The 26935-nt window shown below is 46.3% G+C and overlaps 1 protein-coding gene across 1 annotated transcript in view; it reads left to right on the top strand.

The window, feature by feature from the left end:
- Positions 1-4255, top strand: part of LOC129834287 (retinaldehyde-binding protein 1-like) — a 30857-nt gene extending 26602 nt beyond the window's left edge. The window contains exon 8 of the mRNA XM_055899145.1: positions 3142-4255. Coding sequence (XP_055755120.1) covers positions 3142-3288 — 147 coding nt within the window. The 3' untranslated portion in view covers positions 3289-4255. The remainder of the gene's footprint in view (positions 1-3141) is intronic.
- The last annotated feature ends 22680 nt before the right edge of the window (positions 4256-26935 follow it).

Here is a 26935-nt window from a genome sequence, read left to right as displayed (position 1 = left end):
AAATAAAGGGAACACTTAAACAACACAATGTAACTCCAAGTCAATCACACTTCTGTGAAATCAAACTGTCCCCTTAGGAAGCAACACTGATTGACAATAAATTTCACATGCTGTTGTGCAAATGGAATAGACAACAGGTGGAAATTATAGGCAATTAGCAAGACACCCCCAAAAAAGGAGTGATTCTGCAGGTGGTGACCTAGACCACTTCTCAGCTTCCTGGCTGATGTTTTGGTCACTTTTGAATGCTGGTGGTGCATTCACTCTAGTGGTAGCATGAGACGGAGTCTACAACCCACACAAATGGCTCAGGTAGTGCAGCTCATCCAGGATGGCACATCAATGCGAGCTGTGGCAAGAAGGTTTGCTGTGTCTGTCAAGGTAGTGTCCAGAGCATGGAGGCACTACCAGGAGACAGGCCAGTACATCAGGAGACGTGGAGGAGGCCGTAGGAGGGCAACAACCCAGCAGCAGTACCGCTACCTCCGCCTTTGTGCAAGGAGGATCAGGAGGAGCACTGCCAGAGCCCTGCAAAATGACCTCCAGCAGGCCACAAATGTGCATGTGTCTGCTCAAACGGTCAGAAACAGACTCCATGAGGGTGGTATGAGGGCCCGACGTCCACAGGTGGGGGTTGTGCTTACAGCCCAACACCGTGCAGGACGTTTGGCATTTGCCAGAGAATACCAAGATTGGCAAATTCGCCACTGGCGCCCTGTGCTGTTCACAGATGAAAGCAGGTTCACACTGAGCACATGACAGAGTCTGGAGACGCCGTGGAGAACGTTCTGCTGCCTGCAACATCCTCCAGCATGACCGGTTTGGCGGAGGGTCAGTCATGGTGTGGGGTGGCGTTTCTTTGGGGGGCCGCACAGCCCTCCATGTGCTCGCCAGAGGTAGCCTGACTGCCATTACGTACCGAGATGAGATCCTCAGACCCCTTGTGAGACCATATGCTGGTGCGGTTGGCCCTGGGTTCCTCCTAATGCAAGACAATGCTAGACCTCATGTGGCTGGAGTGTGTCAGCAGTTCCTGCAAGAGGAAGGCATTGATGCTATGGACTGGCCCGCCCGTTCCCCAGACCTGAATCCAATTGAGCACATCTGGGACATCATGTCTCGCTCCATCCACCAACGCCACGTTGCACCACAGACTGTCCAGGAGTTGGTGGATGCTTTAGTCAAGGTCTGGGAGGAGATCCCTCAGGAGACCATCCGCCACCTCCTCAGGAGCATACCCAGTCGTTGTAGGGAGGTCATACAGGCACGTGGAGGCCACACACACTACTGAGCCTCATTTTGACTTGTTTTAAGGACATTACATCAAAGTTGGATCAGCCTGTAATGTGGTTTTCCACTTTAATTTGGAGCGTGACTCCAAATCCAGACCTCCATGGGTTGATAAATTTGATTTCCATTGATAATTTGTGTGATTTTGTTGTCAGCACATTCAACTATGTAAAGAAAAAAGTATTTAATAAGAATATTTCATTCATTCAGATCTAGGATGTGTTATTTTAGTGCTCCCTTTATTTTTTTGAGCAGTGTATATATATATATATATATATATAAAATAGCCCTTACACAGCCTGGAGGTGTGTTGGGTCATTGTCATGTTGAAAAACAAATTATAGTCCCAATAAACCCAAACCAGATGGGATGGCGTATCACTGCAGAGTGCTGTGGTAGCCATGCTGGTTAAGTGTGCCTTGAATTCTAAATAAATCACAGACAGTGTCACCAGCAAAACACCCCCACACCATAACACCTCCTCCTCCATTTTTTACGATAGGAAATACACATGCGGAGATTACCCATTCACCCACACCGCGTCTCACAAAGACACTGCGGTTGGAACCAAAAATCTCCAATTTGGACTCCAGACCAAAGGACAAATTTCCACCGATCGAATGTCCATTGCTCGTGTTTCTTGGCCCAAGCAAGTCTCTTCTTCTCATTGGTGTCCTTTATTAGTGGTTTCTTTGCAGCAATTCAACCATGAAGGCCTGTGTCACTCAGTCTCCTCTGAACAGTTGATGTTGACATGTCTGTTACTTGAACTCTGTGAAGCATTTATTTGGGCTGCAATTTCTGAGGTCAGGGCTTTGTGATGGCCACTTCAATACCTTGACTTTGTTGTCCTTAAGCCATTTGCCACAACTTTGGAAGTATGCTTGGGGTCATTGTCCATTTGGAAGACCCATTTGCGACCAAGCTTTAACTTCCTGACTGATGTTTTGAGATGTTGCTTCAATATATCCACATAATTTTCCTCCCTCATGATGCCATCTATTTTGTGAAGGGCACCAGTCCCTCCTGCAGCAAAGCACCCCCAAAACATGATGCTGCCACTCCCGTGCTTCACGGTTGGGGTGGTGTTCTTCGGCTTGCAAGCCTCCCCCTTTTTCCTCCAAACATAACAATGGGCATTATGGCCAAAGAGACCCTTGATGAAAACCTGCTCCAGATTGCTCAGGACCTCAGACTGAGGCCAAGGTTCACCTTCCAACAGGACAATGACCCTAAGCACACAGCCAAGACAACGCAAGATTGGCTTCGGGACAAGTCTCTGAATGTCCTTGAGTGGCCCAGCCAGAGGCTGGAATTGAACCCGATCGAACATCTCTGGAGAGCCCTGAAAATAGCTGTGCAGTGACGCTCCCCATCCAACCTAAATTTCAATCTGTCCCATAGCAAAGGATTTATCGAGGCAATTCTTATTGAAGTCACTTAAGATTATACATTTATTTGACCAATACATTGAATTAACAGTGGTGATGATATTGTTTATGGAGTCTACTAAAGGTTAACAATCATCAATTACTTTTTCTTATGTATTTATTTTAGTAAACAAACCTTCAATATCTAAAGGGATAATCTCAGGTGAAATCTTCATAGAAAGTAATTAATCGAGGATAGAGGTTGCTACTGCCCCACCTCAAGTGGGGCAGTAGAGGATCGAGGATAGAGGTTGCTACTGCCGCACCTATCAATTCTAGATAATATGTAACCCTGGATTTTTTACTCAGTGTCTGAAATGTTGGTATTCAACCATGTCTCTGAAATGGTTAATTATGAACGTATTGTGCACCTACCTTTTCCTCTCCTCTAATTTTGGTCTGTGGCTCCTCCTCTTGGCAGGTCTTTGTTCACGGTGATGAGTTGGATGGCTACCTGAATGATTTTGACGCTGACACCCTGCCTGCAGACTTCGACGGGAAAGCCCCCCTCACTGACTGCAAGGCCATCGCTACCAAACTGTTTGGGTCCGAGGACACAGCGCTCTAACACCATACTGTCACCTTACGAAGCAAGGCTGGAACAGACCGGGGTCCAGTCCAAAACGAACAGCTAGCACCTAACCCTGGACACTTGATGCTCCCTCAGATCAGTGGGGGTGACATTTCTACCATGTTGCCTACAGGGGTATTCAGTTCGATCAGCTCTTCAAGTAGGCATCAAGATGAGTGTCTTGGGTTTAGGGGCTAGTGGTTGATTTGCGACTGGGCAATAGGAACACAAGCGAGAAAGAATAAGAATGTTGAATAGAGGACATGGATAGTAAAAGTACATTATATGAATTGTTTTTTTTACAGCGCAGAGAAGTGTAGCTCCTCCATATACAGAAGTTAACTTTTGAATATGCACAGGGAACAAGACGGTCCCTACTGTATGTAAGAGCACAGAGAATGGCATTTGGTGATGAGATGACCCAACAACTTATTAGTGTAGTCTGATGTGAATTTGGTGTTTATTGCCTTAAAGGTTACTTTCACTGTGACTTTACTAGAGGAGCCTATTGCCTAGCCTGAGACTGCTAAAAAAAACATATTGGATATATATAGAATTTAGTACTAGAAGAATGATAAAATAATATATTTCAGTTAAGCTAGTTGACTATGAAGAACATTAAGAATACGATAGATGGTCTATGAAAAAATCATATGAAAATATGTACATTCCTTAACATAGTGGCATTGCTTAACTCCCCTGTTTACATTACATTTTGTGTATACCGAAGTGTCTATATACTATGGGAACTCCTATGGTGTGCTTAGCTAGGATTGCAGAGAGAGTATAGTAGACGGTTGATGTCAAAAAGTGATTGATGTCAAAAAGTGATTGACAGGGTGTTTGACCTTTTAAGGACATCCTGTCCGGAAGTTCTCATGTTGTTTAGTGTGCGCTTATGTAACTTGATACTGCAGCTGTTTCTTTGAAGTAAAGCACATTTGAAATAAAAAAGTAATGGTAATTGATGTGTCGTGTAGTGACCTTGCTGAACTTAAGGAAATGTGTTTGAACATTTGAAACAGTTGGGTAATTTTTGCAGTGAACTTAAGGAACTGCTGTGTAGTGAGCTTGTGACCCCTTGTAGAATGTAAAAGTAATTTCCGGGTAGGTCTGCTGATTATAAGTAAGTGTTAGACTTCTCCTGTGAACACCACAAGCGACAAGAAACTTCAGCGATAAACCACAAACTATAGAAAACATGTCTCCTAGACCAATTCTAGGTGTAATGTCTCCTTCATGTCTGGGCCACAATGACAAAACCATTGATGCCATTCTTTGTGATGCACCTGATTGTTTTAAAGGTGGGATTGATATGAGTGAAGGCCATATGGGTTACATTGTCCAACCGGATGATTAAACGCTACTGAACAGTGCTCTCCTCTCCTTTATCGGTTCCTACCTTGATAGTTGGCATTTAGGATCCAGAACCATAAACCACATCACTCACCCTCACCGGGGGAGTCCATTCATCAGGAGAACATCCCCTTCTTCATTACCAGTGCAACAGTCCACAAGATTATCCCCGGCCTCCCTTGGCTTCAATGACATAACCCTACCATCTCATGGTCGAGGATGAGAATTACAGACTGGTCACCCAAATACCGGAGGACTAGCTTCCCTGTCCCCTGTGGTTCCATGTCGGTTGAGAGTCCTATGGTTGCCCTTCAGCCCAACATCCCGGAGGTATACCAGGACCTGCGGGAGGCATTCTCCAAGACTCGCGCCACCAGTCTTCCTCCTTATCGCCTCTGGAACTGTGCCATCAACCTCCTCAGCTCCTCCGCGCAGACGCATCTACCCTCTGTTGGTGGCTATGACCCAGGCCATGGAGGATTACATCCAAGAGGCACTCTAACAATGTTTCATCCACACGTCCACTTCCCCTGCGTCGGCTTTTTAAAAATTAATTAATTTCAGGACTCAGCGAAATCACCACAAAGTATCTCCCATTGGTGCCGTCAGTCAATCACTGACGTGGGGGATCGTGGGGCCCGGTTCTCCGTGGGGCCCGGTTCTTTACCAAACTGGACCTGCGGAGTGCTTACAATCTCATCCGGATCCAGGAGGGGTGTGAGTGGAAGACAGCATTTAGCACAATGTCTGGTCACTACGAATACTTGGTGATGCCATTTGGCTTAACCAATGCTCCATCAGTGTTCCAGGCATTCGTTAACGAGGTGTCCAGGGACATGATTGGACGCCAGGTGGTTGTGTATATCGATGACATCCTGATCTACTTGGCTACCCTGAGGGTCACAACACTCACGTTCGAGCAGTCCTGGAACGCCTCCTGACCAATTTCACCAGAGGGCTGTCTCCTTCTTCGGCTACCAAATCAGCCTGCAGTGTGTGAGGATGGACGACAAGAAGGTAGATGCAGTCAGGTCATGGGCAGTCCCAACCACCATAAAAGGGTTAAAATGGTTAATGCTATGTGTATATATTGGCGCAACATCTCAAGACATCAGTCAGGAAGTTAAAGATTGGTCGCAAATGGGTCTTCCAAATGGACAATGACCCCAAGCATACTTCCAAAGTTGTGGCAAAATGGCTTAAGGACAAAAAAGTCAAGGTATTGGAGTGGCCATCACAAAGCCCTGACCTCAATCCCATAGAAAATTTGTAGGCAGAACTAAAAAAGCGTGTGCGAGCAAGGAGGCCTACAAACCTGACTCAGTTACACCAGCTCTGTCAGGAGGAATGGGCCAAAATTCATCCAACTTATTGTGGGAAGCTTGTGGAAGGCTACCCAAAACGTTTGACCCAAGTTAAACAATTTAAAAGGCAGTGCTGCCAAATACTAATTGAGTGTATGTAAACTTCTGACCCACTGGGAATGTGATGAAAGAAATAAAAGCTCAAATAAATCATTCTCTCTACTATTATTCTGACATTTCACATTCTAAAAATAAAGTGGTGATCCTAACTGATCTAAGACAGGGACATTTTACAAGGATTAAATGTCAGGAATTGTGAAATTGAGTTGAAATGTATTTGGCTAAGGTGTATGTGAACTTCCGACTTCAACTGTATATTCAAATTCATACTTTCTCATCTTTTGGTTGCTAATCGTTTGTTAGAGTAGTTTGTTCTTTGTGTTCTGTTGCCATGCTCACTGGCGACGTTCTTATCCCTTGCTTGCTAGCTAGCGGTGGCTAACACAGTCACGACGTCTGCATCCAGAATAACAGCAAAGTACATGTGCTTTAATCATTGTAATACTTTTTGTGCACTCTGGAAAACACATACTTAGTGTTACACACATTCAATATTAAGGTCATAGGCTTTCTGCAAAACAATGACAGCCGACTGTAGTTAAGATAAAGCAACATTGGGAGCAATAACATACACCATAGTATTGTCAGCATACAGGTGCATTTTTTATTTTATTTTTACAGACAAACCAATATTGTTAATGTATACAATAACTTTTATATACCACAGGATTGTTGAATACTCATTTCTAATTGGCTAGATAGGGAATTCTAGTATGGATATTAAAACCAGATAACAGAACAATTGGAAAATATATTGGGACAGTTGGAAAAGATATCGGGACACCTTGGAATCATGACACAATGTGCGCCTACACATGCAGGCAGTAGTCGCTATAAAGTTACAGAAAGCTAACCCAACAAATACACAAACTGAAATTGGATACATTGTAAACAACTTTGTAATAACCTTTAGATGTATGAGTTTTACCATACCTGGTCTCGGTGATGGGTAGCTAGAAAAATTCCTTTGGTCTGTACAATGTTAGGTAAATCAGATTTTTGTACCTTACTTGAGGAATAATCTCAGTAAAGACCGACAGTCTTTACTGAAGAATGCGTTTGTTTTATACGTTTGCGTTTTGTATTCCTTTTTTGCACTTTATTTAATTGCACTTTATATACACTGCTCAAAAAAATAAAGGGAACACTTAAACAACACAATGTAACTCCAAGTCAATCACACTTCTGTGAAATCAAACTGTCCACTTAGGAAGCAACACTGATTGACAATAAATTTCACATGCTGTTGTGCAAATGGAATAGACAAAAGGTGGAAATTATAGGCAATTAGCAAGACACCCCCCAAAACAGGAGTGATTCTGCAGGTGGTGACCACAGACCACTTCTCAGTTCCTATGCTTCCTGGCTGATGTTTTGGTCACTTTTGAATGCTGGCGGTGCTCTCACTCTAGTGGTAGCATGAGACGGAGTCTACAACCCACACAAGTGGCTCAGGTAGTGCAGTTCATCCAGGATGGCACATCAATGCGAACTGTGGCAAAAAGGTTTGCTGTGTCTGTCAGCGTAGTGTCCAGAGCATGGAGGCGCTACCAGGAGACAGGCCAGTACATCAGGAGACGTGGAGGAGGCCGTAGGAGGGCAACAACCCAGCAGCAGGACCGCTACCTACGCCTTTGTGCAAGGAGGTGCACTGCCAGAGCCCTGCAAAATGACCTCCAGCAGGCCACAAATGTACTGGGTGATGTACTGGGTGATGTACTGGGTCGTACACAGTACCCTCTATCGCGCCTTATGGCCACATGCTGAGCAGTTACCATACCAGGCAGTGATGCAACCGGTCAGGAAGCTCTTGATGGTGCAGCTGTAGAACTTTTTGAGGATCTGGGGACCCATGCCAAATCTTTTCAGTCTCCTGAGGGGGAATAGGTTTTGTTGTGCCCTCTTCACGACTGTGTTGGTGTGCTTGGACCATGATAGTTCATTGGTGATGTCTTGAAACTCTCAACCTGCTCCACTACAGCCCCATCGATGAGAATGGGGGCGTGCTCGGTCCTCTTTTTCATGTAGTCCACAATCATCTCCTTTGTCTTGATCACGTTGAGGGAGAGGTTGTTGTCCTTGCACCACACGGCCAGTTCTCTGACCTCCTCCCTACAGGCTGTCTCGTCGTCGTTGGTGATCAGGCCTACCACTGTTGTGTCATCGGCAAACTTAATGATGGTGTTGGAGTCGTGCCTGGCCGTGCAGTCATGAGTGAGCAGGGAGTACAGGAGAAGACTGAGCACGCACCCATGAGGGGCCCCTGTGTTGAGGATCAGCGTGGCGGATGTGTTGTTACCAGTATCACCTGTCTTATGCTTGTCTCCACCCCCCACCAGGTGTTTCCCGTTTCCCCCATTTATCTCCTGTGTACTTATACCTGCGTTTTCTGTTTGTCTGTTGCTAATTCGTCTTGTACTGTCAGGTTGTCCCAGTGGGATTCCTGTTTTTCCCTGCTCTCTAGTTTTTGTTTCTAGCTTTTCCGGTTCTGACATTTCTGCCTGCCCTGACCCTGAGCCTGCCTACTGTTCTGTACCTGCCTGATTCTGATCTGGTTTATGAACTTCTGCCTGCCCTGACCCTGAGCCTGTCTGCCGTCCAGTACCTGTTGGACTCTGATCTGGTTACGAACCTCTGCCTGTCCTCGACCTATCCTTTGCCTGCTCCCCGTGTTATAATAAATTATCTGAGAACTGAACCATCTTTATCTGGGTCATATCCTGAGTCGTGATAGTATGAACTGGCCACAACATTAATCCCCCAGACTGTCAGTTACCCCGCTATCAGCGGCGCTTCTCCCAAATCTACCCCGGCTTCCCGAGAACCCTGCTTACCTCCTCCGGAGCGGTACGCTGGAGATCCAGGATCCTGCCGGGCGTTTCTCTCACAGTGTTCGCTCATCTTTTAGCTGCAGCCCTCTTAATGTCCTCGGATCGGGGGATAGCGTGCTTGATAACACTTATATCTGGGAGGGCTCTCGCCTGGGCTATGGCGGTGTGGGAGCAACAATCCACTGGTTGCATCAGTCTGGAGGAGTTTGTGGTGGAGGTTCGAAAGGTGTTTGATTCTCCGTTGTCTGCGAGAGAACTTGATCGTAAGCTACTACAACTGCGTCAAGACTCCCATAGTGTGGCAGACTACGCGGTAGATTTTTGCACTTTGGACGCTGAGAGTGCCTGGAACCCAGAAGCTCTGTTTGACATGTTCCTGCATAGATTATCGGAGGTGGTCAAAGACAAGTTCGCAGCACTGGAGCTTCCCATAGATCACAACTCTCTCATTGCCTTGACCATACGGATCGATGGGCGGCTACGGGGACCTAGGAGGAAGAGGTCTGCTCTCGGTCACACTCGCTCATCCATGGCGCCCACCTTGCCTCTGAGGAATCTCAGAAGTCCCCGGGAAGATCCGATGTCATCCAAGTTCTCTCGGGAAACACAGAGGGCTGTCAACTCGCTTCCTCCGGAGCCCATGCAACTGGGTAGGGCCAGATTGTCTCCTGCTGAACGCTTACGCAGACTGAGTACCAAGAGCTGTCCTTATTGTGGAACACGACATTACATATCTACCTGTCCATTAAAAGACCAGGCTCATCAAGTAGGTACTACTACGTACTAAGTTTCCCATCTTCCATTTCTTGTACCCCTGTTCATGCTATCCTGTTGTGGGGTGATTAGTCCAAATCTCTCCAGGGTGCTCATTGACTCTGGGGCCGACGAGAGCTTTATGGACGCTATCCTGGGTTCGGAGCTGGGATCCCCACACAACCCTTCCCATTAACCTGAGTGTGTCAGGAATCACAGTGAGTCTATGCAGTTCCTGCTCATTGAATCCCCTCATGCACCTGCGGTTTTGGGGATTTCATGGCTCCAGAGACACAATCCTCTGATCGACTGGGCTACTGATTCTATCATGGGTTGGAGCTCGTTCTGCCATGCGCATCGTCTGAAGTCGGCACGTCTTCCTGCAGGCTTGGGAGAAGCCTTGGATCTCTCTGCCATTCCCGTGGAGTACCAGGACCCCCGGGAGGTTTTCAATAAGACCCGCGCTTCACCTTTCCCTCCGCATCGACCCTACGATTGCGCTATCAACCTTCTCCAGGCTTTATTCCCTGTCGGGTACGGAGATCAAGGCCATGGAGAGGCACATTGAGGACTCTCTTACTGCAGGGAGTATTCATCCATCTGCCTCCCCCGCCGGTACAGGGTTCTTCTTTGTGGAGAAAGTCAAAACCCTGCGTCTGTGTATTGTGTACTGGGGCCTTAATTACATCCCGGTTAAAAACTGTTACCCTCTTCCACTTATCTCCTCTGATTTCGAGGCTCTCCAGGAGGCGACCATCTTCTCAAAGTTGGACATTCGGAACGCCTACCTTCTGGTTCGGATATGAATGGAAGACAGCTTTGAACACTGCTAGCAGGCACTATGAGTACCTTGTTATGCCATTCGGACTGACCAATGCTCCCGCAGTGTTCCAGGCTCTGGTCAACAATGTGCTCTGTGATATGTTGAACCGGTTTGTATTTGTCTACCTTCATGACATCCTTGTTTTTACCTGGGTCAGCTCAAGAACACATCCTCTACTTCCGACAGGTCCTTCAGTGTCTGCTGGAGAACCAGCTTTTTGTTAAAGCAGAAAAAAATTGAATTCCATCGCTCCACCATCTTCTTCCTAGGGTATGTCATGGCTGACTCTGACAAGGTGAGAGCGGAGGTGGATTGGCCTGAACCCACATGCAGATTGAAGCGGCAACGTTTCCTGGGGTTCGCTAATTTCTACCGGCGCTTCATCCGGGGTTACCTTGTTCAACCTTCCCAAGTTCTCTCACGTCACCCCGCTCCTCCGCTCTCTCCACTGGCTTCCAGTTGAAGCTCGCATCCGCTACAAGACCATGGTGCTTGCCTACGGAGCTGTGAGGGGAACGGCACCTCAGTACCTTCAGGCTCTGATCAGGCCCTACACCCAAACAAGGGCACTGCGTTCATCCACCTCTGGCCTGCTCGCCTCCCTACCACTGAGGAAGTACAGTTCCCGCTCAGCCCAGTCAAAACTGTTCGCTGCTCTGGCACCCCAATGGTGGAACAAACTCCCTCACAACGCCAGGACAGCGGAGTCAATCACCACCTTCCGGAGACACCTGAAACCCCACCTCTTCAAGGAATACCTAGGATAAAGCAATCCTTCTGCCCCCCCCCCCCTTAAAAGATTTAGATGCACTATTGTAAAGTGGCTGTTCCACTGGATGTCATTAGGTGAATGCACCAATTTGTAAGTCGCTCTGGATAAGAGCGTCTGCTAAATGACTTAAATGTAATGTAATGTAAATGTTACAGCATCCTGGCTTCCCGCCTCTCAGCACTCACCTCTCCCAAGGCTCCGTTCACGTGGTCTCCAGCAGCTGACCGGGCATTCTCAAACCTCAAGCATCGGTTCACTACAGCTCCCATCTTAGACCATCTGTACCCGTCCCGTCAGTTCATGGTGGAGGTAGACGCCTCGGACGTTGGCGTGGTGGCCATCCTGTCCCAGTGTTCTTCCCAGGACCAAAAGCTGCATCCCTGCTCTTTCCTTTCCCATCGTCTTAACCATGCTGTGAGGAACTACGACGTGGGAAATCGAAAACTACTCACGGTCATGATCGCGTTGGAGGAATGGAGGCCCCGCTGCTACACCTTCGGACCCCGAGACCATCCTCCCTACCTCTTGTTTAGCGGCTGCACTCATCTGGTGTAAAGAGAACCAGGACCGTGAGTCACAGCGTACCCAGTCGGACCCCGGGAGGGGGGCCCGGCTAACCAGATGTTTTTCCCGGACCCTGCCCGTTCCCCGGTCCCTGAATGGGTTCATTCCTCCAGACTTGCCTGCCATCCTGGATCCCATTGGACCCTGACCTTTGTACGAAAACATTTTTGGTGGCCCACCATGGTGCCTGACGTCTCCACGTTCGTCGCCGCCTACACAGTTTGTGCTCAGATAAGACTCCGAAGTAAGCTCTGGCTGGCCTCCTTCAACCACTCCCTGTTTCTCACCGCCCTGGTCTCATATATCCCTGGACTTCTTCACTGGTCTTCCTCCATCAGATGGCAACACCACTATCCTTACAGTGGTGGATAGGTTTTCCAAAGCAGCCCATTTCATTCCCCTTCCCAAGTTACTCTCAGCCAAGGAGACGGCCCAGCTCATGGTGCAGCACGTCTTCTGGATCCATGGACTTCCATTGGACATGGTCTCCGATCGCAGTCCTTAGTTCCTTTCCCGGTTCTGGAAGGCCTTCTGCACCCTCGTTGGGTCGTCGGCCAGTCTGTCCTCCGGTTTTCACCCCCAGGCTAACGGCCAGTCAGAGCGAGCCAATCAGTACCTGGAGATGGCCCTTCATTGCCTCGTCTCCACCAACCCCACCACCTGGAGCCAGCAACTCGTGTAGTTGGAATATAAGCCTGCATCACCCTTCCCTGCTCAGCATCTGGTCTCATGCCTTTCAAGTGTTCCATGGAATATCAGCCCCCGTTCTTCCTTGAGCAAGAGGTCAGCATACCCTCGGCCCAGATGTTCATTAGCCAATGTCGCCGTACCTGGAAGAGAGCCCAGTCCACTCTTCTCAAGACCGCCTCCAGGTATCGGCGATAGGCGGACTGCCACTGGACCCCTGCTCCTCGCTATCGTCTCGGGCAGAGGGTTTCGTTGTCCACTCGAGATCTGCCCCTCCGGATGGAGTACGTAAACTTTCCCCCCGTTTTATCTGCCCTTTTTCCATCTCTAAGATTCTTAGCTCCTCTGCCATTTGTCTTCTGTTGCCCCGCACCCTCCGTATACATCCCACCTTTCATGTGTCTAGGATTACACTTCTGTCTCACAGCCCTTTGTCTACTGTTTTCTGGAAGCTAGTCTGTGGTCTTCAGGCTACCTCTAACCACCTGTAACCCCATAACACAAAGCATACAAACACTACGCAATTCATATTTATACCATGCTTACTGTAAATTGAGCTGTGTTAGCCATCAGCTTGTAAATATTTTTGGCCAACTTACCTTCACCTTGTGAAGAGCTAGGCGTTGGAAGCACATGTTATCAGATTCAGTACCACCTACAATGGAACAAAAATACAGAACAATACACAATTTTGTATTGATCTATGTTAGACTGGCTAGCTAAGCTTAACTAACTTGGAAATGTCAATATTGTCAGCTTGCTGTTAGCAAATGAGCGTCACTAAATTGGCAGCAAGATTGCTGAGAACCAACCATATACGATTTATATATGTTAATCATTGCTACCAACAGACAAACAGAGAGCGACTTAGTTATATCGACAATTCAATTTTTAGTAACGGCGTGTTTTCCAGACAAGGGTGGAATCGATGGCGAACAAATTCCGATACCAAAGAAGAGTGACATTAACAAGCTTACGTTAGCTAACATCAGTCAAAGATAGAACAAACAAACAAGCAGGTTTACTCTGCTGAAGGTAGCTACCAGTCTAGCAGTGCCTACCATGGAAGAAGAGAAATTGATTGACAATGTATGTATATACCAAAATATTTGATTGAGCTGATGGCTTTCAGGACTGTAACATTAGCTAGCTAACTTAGCTTGCTAGCCTAGCTGAATCAGCTTGTTATCTAACGTTAGGGGTGACCTAATTGAGAATCTTCTATTTTGTTGTGAAGGAAAAAAAGATGGCATCGCACCATTGGAAGAATCGTTATTCCAGTTTGTTGGCATTCCCCCTCTATCTTGTGGTATACTATGAGCAGATGAAGACATAGGGAGCGAAAATTCCAGACTCTATCAATGAAATTAAAATGTGCTAGTTCTAGCTTGTGGTTTGGATAATTGTGATGTTTACAATAAAATCGTAATGTTGTTAATAAAGTAATGACTGTATGCTGTGGCAGAGCCAGGGTGAAATTCCCCTTTCAGGCTACAGGGGCATGGCATGTCTCAGTAACCCAACGGTGTGTGATTCATAAAAGAAAATCATGATGTAAGTATTATAATTTTGGGGGAACTCAGTCCTGCTTTCAACTTACTCTTGAAGTTTGTCATTGCAGAATGCACAAGATCATCATCAGTTTTCCTCTTGTCATGCTAGTCATTGTATACCTTAGAGAGCTGTTTAAAAATGGTCAGAAAATGTCCAGATCAACTCATCTAGCCCATGTCATCTAAACATTTTTAGCTAGGTTTTTTAGCCCATCGATTTTCTTTGTAATGTTTGATTCACTCAAATATTACATGAATAAACATTAGACATGACAAAATGTAAAGAATTGTAGGAAAATGAGCTTTTAAACTGCAACATTTTCTCTACAACCCCTGACAATGTGTAGAATTGCAGGAAATAAGCTCCATTTTTTTTTATCTCCGCCAACAAGTACGGTGTGAACAGTTTGTGTCATAAACAGTGCTTGTGCCCATAGAAATAGACATGGCGCATGGGATGTTCCCCAATGCTGGAAGGGGGGCCTGAGTCAGAAAAGTTTGGGAACCTCTGATCTATGGAGTAAGGTACTTCATTCTAATTGGGCTGAATACACATTTCTCCCATCCAAGCATTATATTTTCAAGCAGCTTGGTGGAATGATTATTTGATAGAAGATGACAGGCATTGAGACATAAAGAATCCACGCAGTCATTGGGACTTGTAACTCTCACAAACCTCTTAAAGGATGCAGGGACTTAACCTCTTCAGCTGACAAAAATCCTAGTCCCAGAAATTGAGTACTAGGCTGTTTAAACAGTTTTAATTTTTAATAGATTGAATCAAAAATTAGAAGTCTGACATACAGTATAAGTTTGACATATGGCTGGTTTCAGCTTGCTGCTGTGCTTTCAGTGATGTGTATTATACTGCCACCCCGTGGATGTAAACACTACTACATGATCTAGAGTTATAAGAGCCCCTGCTAAATTTTCCTAACCAGCTCTCAGGCTCACACCAAAATTAGACATTCATCCATATTTATCAAATGTCAAAAGCTGAAGTTGTTTGGTTAAGTTTAGTCTCTAACTCCGAAATCTTAAGGTTAGGCATTAATTATAATTGGTTAAGGGTTAAGATTTTGGAGAGGCTTAAAACAAAAATCTCAAAACAACTTTATCACTGGATTCAGCCATTATTACCAAAGGCTACAATAGGGCGCCCTGGAGGTTTTGTAACATTCTTGTGTAATTTCGGCAAAGTATAGAAGGTGGTTATATTTCGTGCCTACAACCCAGTGCAACGACTTTGATGTTAAGGTAGCTCCCCTGTTAAGGTAGCACTTTAGCTCCCATGATCCTGACACTTCTATTGAACCAGTAGGTTACTCACCTGCACATACTCCGACTCCTTATTACTCCTTAGAGACATATTGCAGACTTGTTGAAAAAGACGTTGCAAACAGGAGTCCAAATCGTTCCATCATTTACCTAAGGATGGAAAACAAGCTTTTCTTGATTTACAATCGGATACGTCAGTCATTACTCGCCCTGCAGATGAGGGTGGGTCGGTTGTACTCATGGATAGGACAGCTTATGTAAATGAGTGTCATAGACAGCTGCTTGACAACACCTTTTACAAGAATGTCAGAAGTGACCCCACTTCCCAATTTCAGAATACTATCTCTACTGTCTGAGATGGCTATTTAAGTTCTGGTCAGATAACCAAAAAAGAACATGACTTTTTGGCTATTCAATACCCTAAAATTGCCTTCTATACTTTGCCGAAATTACACAAGAGTGTTACAAAACCTCCAGTGCGCCCTATTGTAGCGGGCATTGATGCAGTAACGGCCCCTCTATCTACTTTTGTTGACTTTTTTATTAGACCACTTGCAGAACAGCTCCCCTCCTTTGTAAAGGACACCAGCAGTATGATCTCTATCATTGAATCTCTTGATCCTCTCCCTGAGAACACATTGTTAGTTACTTTTGATGTTGAGTCGTTATACACAAATATTCCACACGAGGGCGGTATTGAAGCTATGGAACATTTCCTTCTGCAACTTGACCCTAATGAACTACTTTCCAGTGCCTGCATTATAACACTGGCTGAAATAGTACTCACACATAACTATTTCATGTTTCTAAATGATTTCTTTATTCAGACGAAAGGTACTGCAATGGCATCCCCCATGGCTCCTAATTATGCTAATTTGTATGTGGGTTACATGGAGAAACAGTCTATGTTCAATCCTCTCAAATGTTTTCTTGCCTAACATCAATATTTGGAAATGGTATATTGATGATATTTTTGTATTATGGAGGGGTGATGCAAAACAGCTCCAGGCATTCCATGCTTTTCTTAACTCCTGTTCTGAACATTTGAGATTTACTATGCAATCTGATACACATCAAATCAGTTCATGATCTAATGATCTTATGTGAAAATAATGTTCTATACACTGATCTTTACAGGAAACCTACTGATCGTAACAGTTTGTTGAGGGCTGACAGTTGTCACCCACTTCCCTGAAAAAACAGTTTGCCCTACAGCCAATTCTGTTGAATCAAAAGAATTTGCAAAAAACAATCATATCAACAGAAATATGGCTGACGCGCAAAATAAATTCAAGAAGAGGGGGTACAAAAATGATCAGATTAATTTTGCTATTGAGAAAATTCCAAACAAAACGAGACATGACCTTTTTCAAGGTCATTCTCGCCAAAAGACGCATTCTTGCGTTCTAACTACCCGCTATTCAAAGTGCTGTGAACAAATTAAGGGAATCTTTCACAAACATTGGCACATTCTAAAATCCGATGACATTCTCCATAATGTGTTTTCGGACCTTCCCTTGTTCGTATTCTCGCGGGGCAGAAATCTCAGAGACCAATTGGTACACTCTGATTTACCACCCCAAGATATTCCTAAACGTCTATTTACGCCCCCTACTGGATGGAAATTACAAGTGTAATGGCTGTGCTAAATGCAATGGCACTTATAAATGCAGAACCTTCAAACACCCACAAACAGGGAAATTGATCCCCATCAAAGGTGTTATCACGTGCTCCACTAAGGCAGTTATTTATCTTAGAACTTGTCCTTGTGGTAAAAATTATGTGGGTAAAACAAAGCGTGAATTAAAAGTACGCATCTCAGAGGATCTTAGCACCATTAGATGCAAAAACTTGACTTACCTGCCTGCTCCCTTAGGTCTCAACGTAGACTTTGATCTGAAGCCATTCTTGTGATTATTGTGACTTTTCCATTGTGATTGTTTGTAAGCTTGTGTAGTCTAAAATTTACATTTACATTACATTTAAGTCATTTAGCAGACGCTCTTATCCAGAGCGACTTACAAATTGGTGCATTCACCTTATGATACCCAGTGGAACAACCACTTTACAATAGTGCATCTAACTCTTTTAAGGGGGGGGGTTAGAAGGATTACTTTATCCTATCCTAGGTATTCCTTAAAGAGGTGGGGTTTCAGGTGTCTCCGGAAGGTGGTGATTGACTCCGCTGACCTGGCGTCGTGAGGGAGTTTGTTCCACCATTGGGGTGCCAGAGCAGCGAACAGTTTTGACTGGGCTGAGCGGGAACTGTACTTCCTCAGAGGTAGGGAGGCGAGCAGGCCAGAGGTGGATGAACGCAGTGCCCTTGTTTGGGTGTAGGGCCTGATCAGAGCCTGAAGGTATGGAGGTGCCATTCCCCTCACAGCTCCATAGGTAAGCACCATGGTCTTGTAGCGGATGCGAGCTTCAACTGGAAGCCAGTGGAGAGAGCGGAGGAGCGGGGTGACGTGAGAGAACTTGGGAAAGTTGAACACCAGACGGGCTGCGGCGTTCTGGATGAGTTGTAGGGGTTTAATGGCACAGGCAGAGAGCCCAGCCAACAGCGAGTTGCAGTAATCCAGACGGGAGATGACAAGTGCCTGGATTAGGACCTGCGCCGCTTCCTGCGTGAGGCAGGGTCGTACTCTGCGAATGTTGTAGAGCATGAACCTACAGGAACGGGTCACCGCCTAAAATGAATCTATGACCGTATGCTATCCATTTGTTTTTTTGTATGGTGTTCTTTGCATGCCATTTTTTATATTTGAGAATTAACCAATGATATTAGGCCACATGTGGCCATGATTACAGACACCTGTGTGTCTTTTGACGCTATATAAACGAGTCATCCCGCAGTGTTTGTGATTATACCCTGATGAAGACAGCTTGTCTGTCGAAACGTTGGACATAAACATTTTTGCATCTGAGCTCCTAGAGTGTGGCTCTCATTTGTTTTCAATCAATCAATTGAATTTACCACAGGTGGACTCCAATCAAGTGGTAGAAACTCAAGTATCATCAATGGAAACAGGATGCACCTGAGCTCAATTTCGAGTCTCATAGCAAACTGTCTGAATACTTATGTAAATAAGGTATTTGGTTTTTCGCTTTGTCATTATGGGGTAGTGTGTAGATGGCTGAGGAAAATAATGATTTAGTCAATTTTAGAATAAGGCTGTGACGTTAAAAAATGTGGGAAAAGTCAAGGCGTCTGAATACTTTCCCGAAGGAACTGTATATGGATAGCGCTAAATAGGATATCAAGGCTCAGGCTAAGATCCAGATGCAGACACAGGAGGCGAATAGTACGAGTGTCAGAGTGTATTATAGTACAAGTGGCAGGCAAAATGTAAGTCAAAGCAGGCAAAGAGTCGTAATCCAAATCAGAGTCAGGCAGGTACAGGACGGCAATCAGGGTCAGGACAGGCAGAAAGGTCAGAACTGGGAAGACTAGGAAAAACAAAAAACTAGAGTACAGTGAACACACTGGTAGGACTTGGCGGGAGAAGACGAATTGGCAACATACAAACCTAAACGCAGGTAAAAATACACAGGGGATTTTAAATTTTAACTAGGCAAGTCAGTTAAGAACAAATTCGTATTTACAATGACGGCCTAGGAACAGTGGGTTAACTGCCTTGCTCAGGGGCAGAATGACCGATTTTTACCTTGTAAGCTCGGGGATTCAATCTTGTAACCTTTCAGTTACTGGCCCAACGCTCTAACCGCTAGGCTACCTGCCACCGAGATAATGAGGGGAGATAGGAGACACCTGGATGGGGGTGGAGACACAAAGACAGCTGGAACAGATCAGGGAGTGACAGAAAAGTTTGAGTTTGAAGAATTTTTTAAATAATATTGGGCCAATGTTGCTCTTCGAGACTTACCCAGAAAGACTCACAGTTGTAATCGCTGCCAAAGGTGATTCTACAAACTATCGACTCGGGGTGTGAATACTTCTGTAAATGAGTATTTGTGTATTTCATTTTCATTTTCAATACATTTGCAAAAATGTCTAAAAAACATGTTTTCACTTTGTCAATATGTTGGTTTATGTGTAGATGGTTGAGAACAAAAAAGTATCTATTTATCCCATTTTGAATTCAGGCTCTAACGCAAAAATGTGGAATAAGTCAAGGGGATACTTTCTGAGGGGATACTTTCAGTCATGTTTTCAGGGTTGCACTGTCCTGAGGCATTGCACTTATAGATCGATTCGACTATTTAAATGATCTGCAATACCACGTTTTCTTTGCTGGGAGACGCCTCAACTTTAGGCACTGTAGATGGAACCATTTGTTGCATTTGTCACATGCAGCCATCTCACCCTCTTCGCCCTTCAATAGTTCAAATGGTTCTTTGCGGTTCATAAAAGGGTTATTTCCTCTTCTGGTGTTAATATAAATGTAGGGCTGGCGCTTCATTAGCATGATCATTTAAATACTTTGGGGTGTGGTTTGTGTTATGCTATTACATGATATATATGACTATGGCTGGTGAGTGTCCTGTGAAAGGTTTAGTGTCAGAACCTTTGAGTTTGAAAATACTCTTTATTGAAACCTTCTCCATAAGGTTACATATATAACAATAATAAAAAGGGTTATCCCCAAAATGGATTCGAATTTTGGGGGAACTCTTTTGTTGCTATATTCAGTCCTGGGCAAAAGTTTTGAGAATGACACAAATATTAATTTCCACAAAGTTTGCTGCTTCAGTGTCTTTAGATATTTTTATCAGATGTTACGATGGAATACTGAAGTATAATAACAAGCATTTCATAAGTGTCAAAGGCTTTTATTGACAACTACATGAAGTTGATGCAAAGAGTCAATATTTGCAGTGTTGACCCGTCTTTTTCAAGACCTCTGTAATCCGCCTTGGCATGCTGTTAATTAACTTCTGGGCCACATCATGACTGATGGCAGCCCATTCTTGCATAATCAATGCTTGGAGTTTGTCAGAATTTGTGGCTTTTTGTTTGTCCACCCGCCTCTTGAGGATTGACCACAAGTTCCCAATGGGATTATGGTCTGGGGAGTTTCCTGGCCATGGACCCAAAATATCGATATTTTGTTCCCCGAGCCACTTAGTTATCACTTTTGCCTTATGGCAAGGTGCTCCATCATGATGGAAAAGGCATTGTTCGTCACCAAACTGTTCCTGGATGATTGGGAGAAGTTGCTATCGGAGGATGTGTTGGTACCATTCTTTATTCATGGCTGTGTTCTTAGGCAAAATTGTGAGTGAGCCTACTCCCTTGGCTGAGAAGCAACCCCACACATGAATGGTCTCAGGATTCTTTACTGTTGACAGGACTGATGGTAGCGCTCACCTTGTCTTCTCCTGACAAGCTTTTTTCCGGATGCCCCAAACAATCGGAAAGGGGATTCACCAGAGAAAATGACTTTACCCCAGTCCTCAGCAGTCCTATCCCTGTACCTTTTGCAGAATATCAGTCTGTCCCTGATGTTTTTCTGGGGAGAGAAGTGGCTTCTTTGCTGCCCTTCTTGACACCAGGCCATCCTCCAAAAGTCTTTGCCTCACTGTGCGTGCAGATGCACTCACACCTGCCTGCTGCCATTCCTGAGCAAGCTCTGTACTGGTGGTGCCCCGGTCCCACAGCTGAATCAACTTTAGGAGACGGTCCTGGCGCTTGCTGGACTTTCTTGGGCGCCCGGAAGCCTTCTTCACAACAATTGAACCGCTCTCCTTGAAGTTCTTGATGATCCGATAAATGGTTGATTTAGGTGCAATCTTACTGGCAGCAATATCCTTGCCTGTGAAGTCCTTTTTGTGCAAAGCAATGATGACTGCATGTGTTTCCTTGCAGGTAACCATGGTTGGCAAAGGAAGAACAATGATTCCAAGCACCACCCTCCTTTTGAAGCTTCCAGTCTTTTATTCAAACTCAATCAGCATGACAGAATGCTCTCCAGCCTTGTCCTCGTCAACACTCACACCTGTGTTAATGAGAGAATCACTGACATTGTAACAGTCCTGACCTATTTATGTTAGTTTTTATGTGTTTTTGGTCAGGGCATGTGTTTTGGGTGGGCAGTCTATGTTATCTGTTTCTATGTTGGTTTCGGTTTGCCTGGTATGGCTCTTGATTAGAGGCAGGTGGTTTGCATTTTCCTCTAATCAAGAGTCATATTTAGGTAGGGCATTTCTCACTGTTTGTTTGTGGGTGATTGTCTCCTGTGTCTGTGTTATGTCTTACACCATACGGGATTGTTTCGGTTGTTCGTTTCGTTTCGGTTTATGTAGTCTGTTCCTGTGTCAGCGTGCTTCGTGTATATGTAAGTTCGTTTGTTCAGGTCTGTCTACATCGTTTTGTTATTTTGTTAGTTATATCCAGTATAGTTCGTTTTCGTCTTTGTCTATTTTGTTTATTTAATAAATCATTATGTGTTCAAACTTCGCTGCGCCTTGGTTCCCTCAATACTCCTCCTTTTCCGAAAATGGAGAGGAGGAGGAACGCCTTAACAGAATCACCCACCAACCCAGAGCCAAGCAGCGGAGTCAAAGGAGAAAGGGACAGGAAAAGAAGGAGAAATGGACATGGGACGATGTTTTGGACGGAAAGGGTTGCTACACTTGGGAGGAGATCCTGGCTGGGAGGGATCGCCTCCCATGGGAACAGCTGGAGGCACTGAGGAGAGCGGAGGCTACCGGAGAGAGGAACCGGAGCTATGAGGGAACGCGTCTGGCACGGAAGCCGAAAAAGCCCGTGAGTAACTCCCAAAAATTTCTTGGGGGGGGGCTAAAGGGTAGTGGGCCAAGGGCAGGTAGGAGACCTGCGCCCACTTCCCAGGCTTACCGTGGAGAGCGGGAGTACGGGCAGGCGCCGTGTTACGCAGTAGAGCGCACGGTGTCTCCTGTACGAGTGCATAGCCCAGTGCGGGTTATTCCACCTCCCCGCTCTGGGAGGGCTAGATTGGGTATTGAGCCAGGTGTCATGAGGCCGGCTCAACGTGTCTGGTCTCCAGTGCGTCTCCTCGGGCCGGCATACATGGCACCTGCCTTACGCATGGTTTCCCCGGTTCGCCTACATAGGCCGGTGCGGGTTATTCCACCTCCCCGCACTGGTCGGGCAACCGGGAGTATTCAACCAGGTAAGGTTGGGCAAGCTCAATGCTCAAGAGTGCCAGTACGTCTCCACGGTCCGGTATTTCCGGCACCACCTCCCCGCCCCAGCCTAGTACCTACAGTGTCTACACTACGCACTAGGCTACCAGTGCGTATCCTGAGCCCTGTTCCTCCTCCACGCACTCTCCCTGTAGTGCGTGTATCTAGCCCGGTGCCTCCAGTTCCGGGTCCACGCACTAAGCTACCTGTGCGTCTCCAGAGCCCTGAACCCACTGTATCTTCTCCCCCTACTAATCCTGATGTGCTTGTCCTCAGCCCGGTGTCACCAGTGCCGGTACCACGCATCAGGGATAGAGTAGGCTTTGAGAATACAGTGTGCCCTGTCCCTGCTCCCCGCACTAGTAGGAAGGTGCTTGTCATTAGCACGGTGCCTCCAGTTCCGGCACCACGCACCAGGTCTACAGTGCGCCATATCCGGCCAGAGCCATCCGTCTCCCCAGCGCCATCTGAGCCATCCGTCTCCCCAGCGCCATCTGAGCCATCCGTCTCCCCAGCGCCATCTGAGCCATCCGTCTCCCCAGCGCCATCTGAGCCATCCGTCTCCCCAGCGCCATCTGAGCCATCCGTCTCCCCAGCGCCATCTGAGTCATCCGTCTGCCAGGAGCCTGCAAAGCCGCCCGTCTGCCATGAGCCTGCAAAGCCGCCCGTCTGCCATGAGCCTACAGAGCCATCCGCCAGACAGGAGCCGCTAGAGCCGTCAGCCAGACAGGAGCCGCTAGAGCCGCCCGCCAGACAGGATCTGCCAGAGCCGCCAACCAGACAGGATCTGCCAGAGCCGCCAACCAGACAGGATCTGCCAGAGCCGCCAACCAGACAGGATCTGCCAGAGCCGCCAACCAGACAGGATCTGCCAGAGCCGCCAACCAGACAGGATCTGCCAGAGCCGCCAACCAGACAGGATCTGCCAGAGCCGCCAATCAGACAGGATCTGCCAGAGCCGCCAGCGAGCCATGAGCAGCCAGAGCCGTCAGAGAGCCATGAGCAGCCAGAGCCGTCAGAGAGCCATGAGCAGCCAGAGCCGTCAAAGAGCCATGAGCAGCCAGAGCCGTCAGTGAGCCATGATCAGCCAGAGCCGTCAGAGAGCCATGAGCAGCCAGAGCCGTCAGAGCGCCATGAGCGTCGAGAGCCGTCAGCCTGCCATGAGCGTCGAGAGCCGTCAGCCTGCCATGAGCGTCGAGAGCCGTCAGCCTGCCATGAGCGTCGAGAGCCGTCAGCCTGCCATGAGCGTAGAGAGCCGTCAGTCTGCCATGAGCGTCGAGAGCCGTCAGCCAGCATGGACCTGCCAGAGCCGTCCAAACAGGACCTGCCAGAGTCCTTCAGCCGGGATCTGCCCCTTGTCCCGGTGTTGCCCCTTGTCCCGGTGTTGCCCCTTGTCCCGGTGCTGCCCCTTGTCCCGGTGCTGCCCCTTGTCCCGGTGCTGCCCCTTGTCCCGGTGCTGCCCCTTGTCCCGGTGCTGCCCCTTGTCCCGGTGCTGCCCCTTGTCCCGGTGCTGCCCCTTATTCCAGTGATGGTCCTTATCCTGGTGCTGCCCCTTGTTCTGGTGCTGCCCCTTGTCCCGGTGCTACCCCTTGTCCCGGTGCTGCCCCTTGTCCTGGTGCTAGCTGTTTATTTAGGGGAAGGTAGTGTTAGGGTGGGCATTAGAAGGGGTAGAAAGAAGAGGGGAGTGACTATGGTGGTGCGGGGACAGCGTCCTGAACCGGAACCACCACCGTGGTCAACTGCCCACCCGGACCCTCCCCTGGACTTTGTGCTGGTGCGCCCGGCGTTCGCACCTTGGGGGGGGGGGGGTACTGTAACAGTCCTGACCTATTTATGTTAGTTTTTATGTGTTTTTGGTCAGGGCATGTGTTTTGGGTGGGCAGTCTATGTTATCTGTTTCTATGTTGGTTTCGGTTTGCCTGGTATGGCTCTTGATTAGAGGCAGGTGGTTTGCATTTTCCTCTAATCAAGAGTCATATTTAGGTAGGGCATTTCTCACTGTTTGTTTGTGGGTGATTGTCTCCTGTGTCTGTGTTATGTCTTACACCATACGGGATTGTTTCGGTTGTTCGTTTCGTTTCGGTTTATGTAGTCTGTTCCTGTGTCAGCGTGCTTCGTGTATATGTAAGTTCGTTTGTTCAGGTCTGTCTACATCGTTTTGTTATTTTGTTAGTTATATCCAGTATAGTTCGTTTTCGTCTTTGTCTATTTTGTTTATTTAATAAATCATTATGTGTTCAAACTTCGCTGCGCCTTGGTTCCCTCAATACTCCTCCTTTTCCGAAAATGGAGAGGAGGAGGAACGCCTTAACAGACATGATGTCAGCTGGTCCTTTTGTGGCAGGGCTGAAATGCAGTGGAAATGTTTTGGGGGGATTCAGTTCATTTGCATGGCAAAGAGGGACTTTGCAATTAATTGCAATTCATCTGATCACTCTTCATAACATTCTGGAGTATATGCAAACTGCCATCATACAAACTGAGGCAGCAGACTTTGTGAAAATTAATATTTGTGTCATTCTCAAAACTTTTGGCCATGACTGTAGAACCTTTTTTTAGGGTTCTTTATAGTACCCTAAAGGGTTCTTTATAGCACTATATACATTCCATTTAGAACCATTTGAGCATGGTTCTTTATAGAACCTTAAAAGGTTCCATTTAGCACCAAAAGGGGTTATGCATGGTTACAAACAAAATAACCCCATATAGACTATAGAGAACCATTTGTTTTTAGTGTGTATTGTGTGCCCACAGTGTTTGAATGGGCACTTTCTCTCCATAACTCCTTTTCCACAGCAGAGACAGTTGAAAAGGCCATCTGGTGATGTTACCAAGAAGGGTTTCTCTGTTGAAATGAGAAGACACAGCCTTTGAGAAGCAGGTGTTGTATGCGGTGGTCATGATCTCGGTGTACCTCCGGAATGCTACAGGCTCATGATCTCTTCCCCAGAGAATGGCGGTCATTCTCAGTGGCCTCTCAAGGGGAGAAAGAACCTTGGACACCAAAGAGGATGGTGGATGTTGGACACTAGCCTTCAGAGCGGCATTAACAGTGGACAACGTTATGCATATATCCCAGATGCACAGCAGCCTCGATTTTAAAGAGCATTGCTGCCACATGTGAACAGCTTTCTCCCAATCTGAAAGAGTGAAAGGCCTGTAAGTTGTGATCACATTCGTTATCTGTCTAGCAACCCCAGCTACACAGTTAGTAACTTAGCAACACTAGCTAGCTAGCTGTGTAGTCATTTTCTTCAAACGACTTCAAGATAGCATTGTTTAACAAGTGAGATATCTACAGTTGAAGTCGGAAGTTTACATACACTTATATTGCAGTCATTAAAACTTATTTTTCAACCACTCTACATATTTCTTGTTAACAAACTATAGTTTTGCCAAGTCGGTTAGGACATCTACATTGTGCATGAGACAAGTAATTTTTCCAACAATTGTTTACAGACAGATTATTTCACTTATAATTCACTGTATCACAATTCCAGTGTGTCTGAGTTTACATACACAAAGTTGACTGTGCCTTTAAACAGCTTGGAAAATTCCAGAATATGACATCATGGCTTTAGAAGCTTCTGATAGGCTAATTGACATCATTCGAGTCAATTGGAGGTGTACCTGTGGATGTATTTCAAGACCTACCTTGAAACTCAGTGCCTCTTTACTTGACATCATTGGAAAATCAAAAATTGTAGACCCCCCACAAGTCTGGTTCATCCATGGGAGCAATTTCCAAACGCCTGAAGGTATCACATTCATCTGTACAAACAATGTACAAACAATAGTATGCAAGTATTTACACCATAGGACCACGCAGTCGTCATACCGCTCAGGAAGGATGGATACCGCTCCTAGAGATGAACGTACTTTGGTGCAAAAAGTGCAAATCTATCCCAGAACAACAGCGAAGGACCCTGTGAAGATGCTGGAGTAAACAGGTACAAAAGCATCTATATCCACAGTAAAAACGAGTCCTATATCGACATACCCTGAACGGCCGCTCCGCAAGAAAGAAGCCACTGCTCCAAAACCGCCAGTAAAAAAAAGCCAGACTACAGTTTGCAACTGCACATGAGGACAAAGTTTGTACTTTTTGAGAAATGTCCTCTGGTCAAATGAAACAAAAATAGAATGTCTATAATGACCATCGTTGGAGGGAAAAGGGGGAGGCTTGCAAGCCGAAGAACACCCTCCCAACCGTGAAGCACGGGGGTGGCAGCATCATGTTGTGGGGGTGCTTTGCTGCAGGAGGGACTGGTGCACTTCACAAAATAGAAGGCGTCATAAGGGAGGTAAATTATGTGGATATATTGAAGCAACTTCTCAAGACATCAGTCAGGAAGTTAAAGATTGGTCGCAAATGGGTCTTCCAAATGGACAATGACCCAAAGCATTCTTCCAAAGTTGTGGCAAAATGGCTTAAGGACAACAAAGTCAAGTTATTGGAGTGGCCATCACAAAGCCCT

Source organism: Salvelinus fontinalis, chromosome 35 (genome assembly GCF_029448725.1).
Source record: "Salvelinus fontinalis isolate EN_2023a chromosome 35, ASM2944872v1, whole genome shotgun sequence".
NCBI classification, from domain to species: Eukaryota; Metazoa; Chordata; class Actinopteri; order Salmoniformes; family Salmonidae; genus Salvelinus; species Salvelinus fontinalis.
This window is presented reverse-complemented; position numbering and strand designations above follow the sequence as displayed.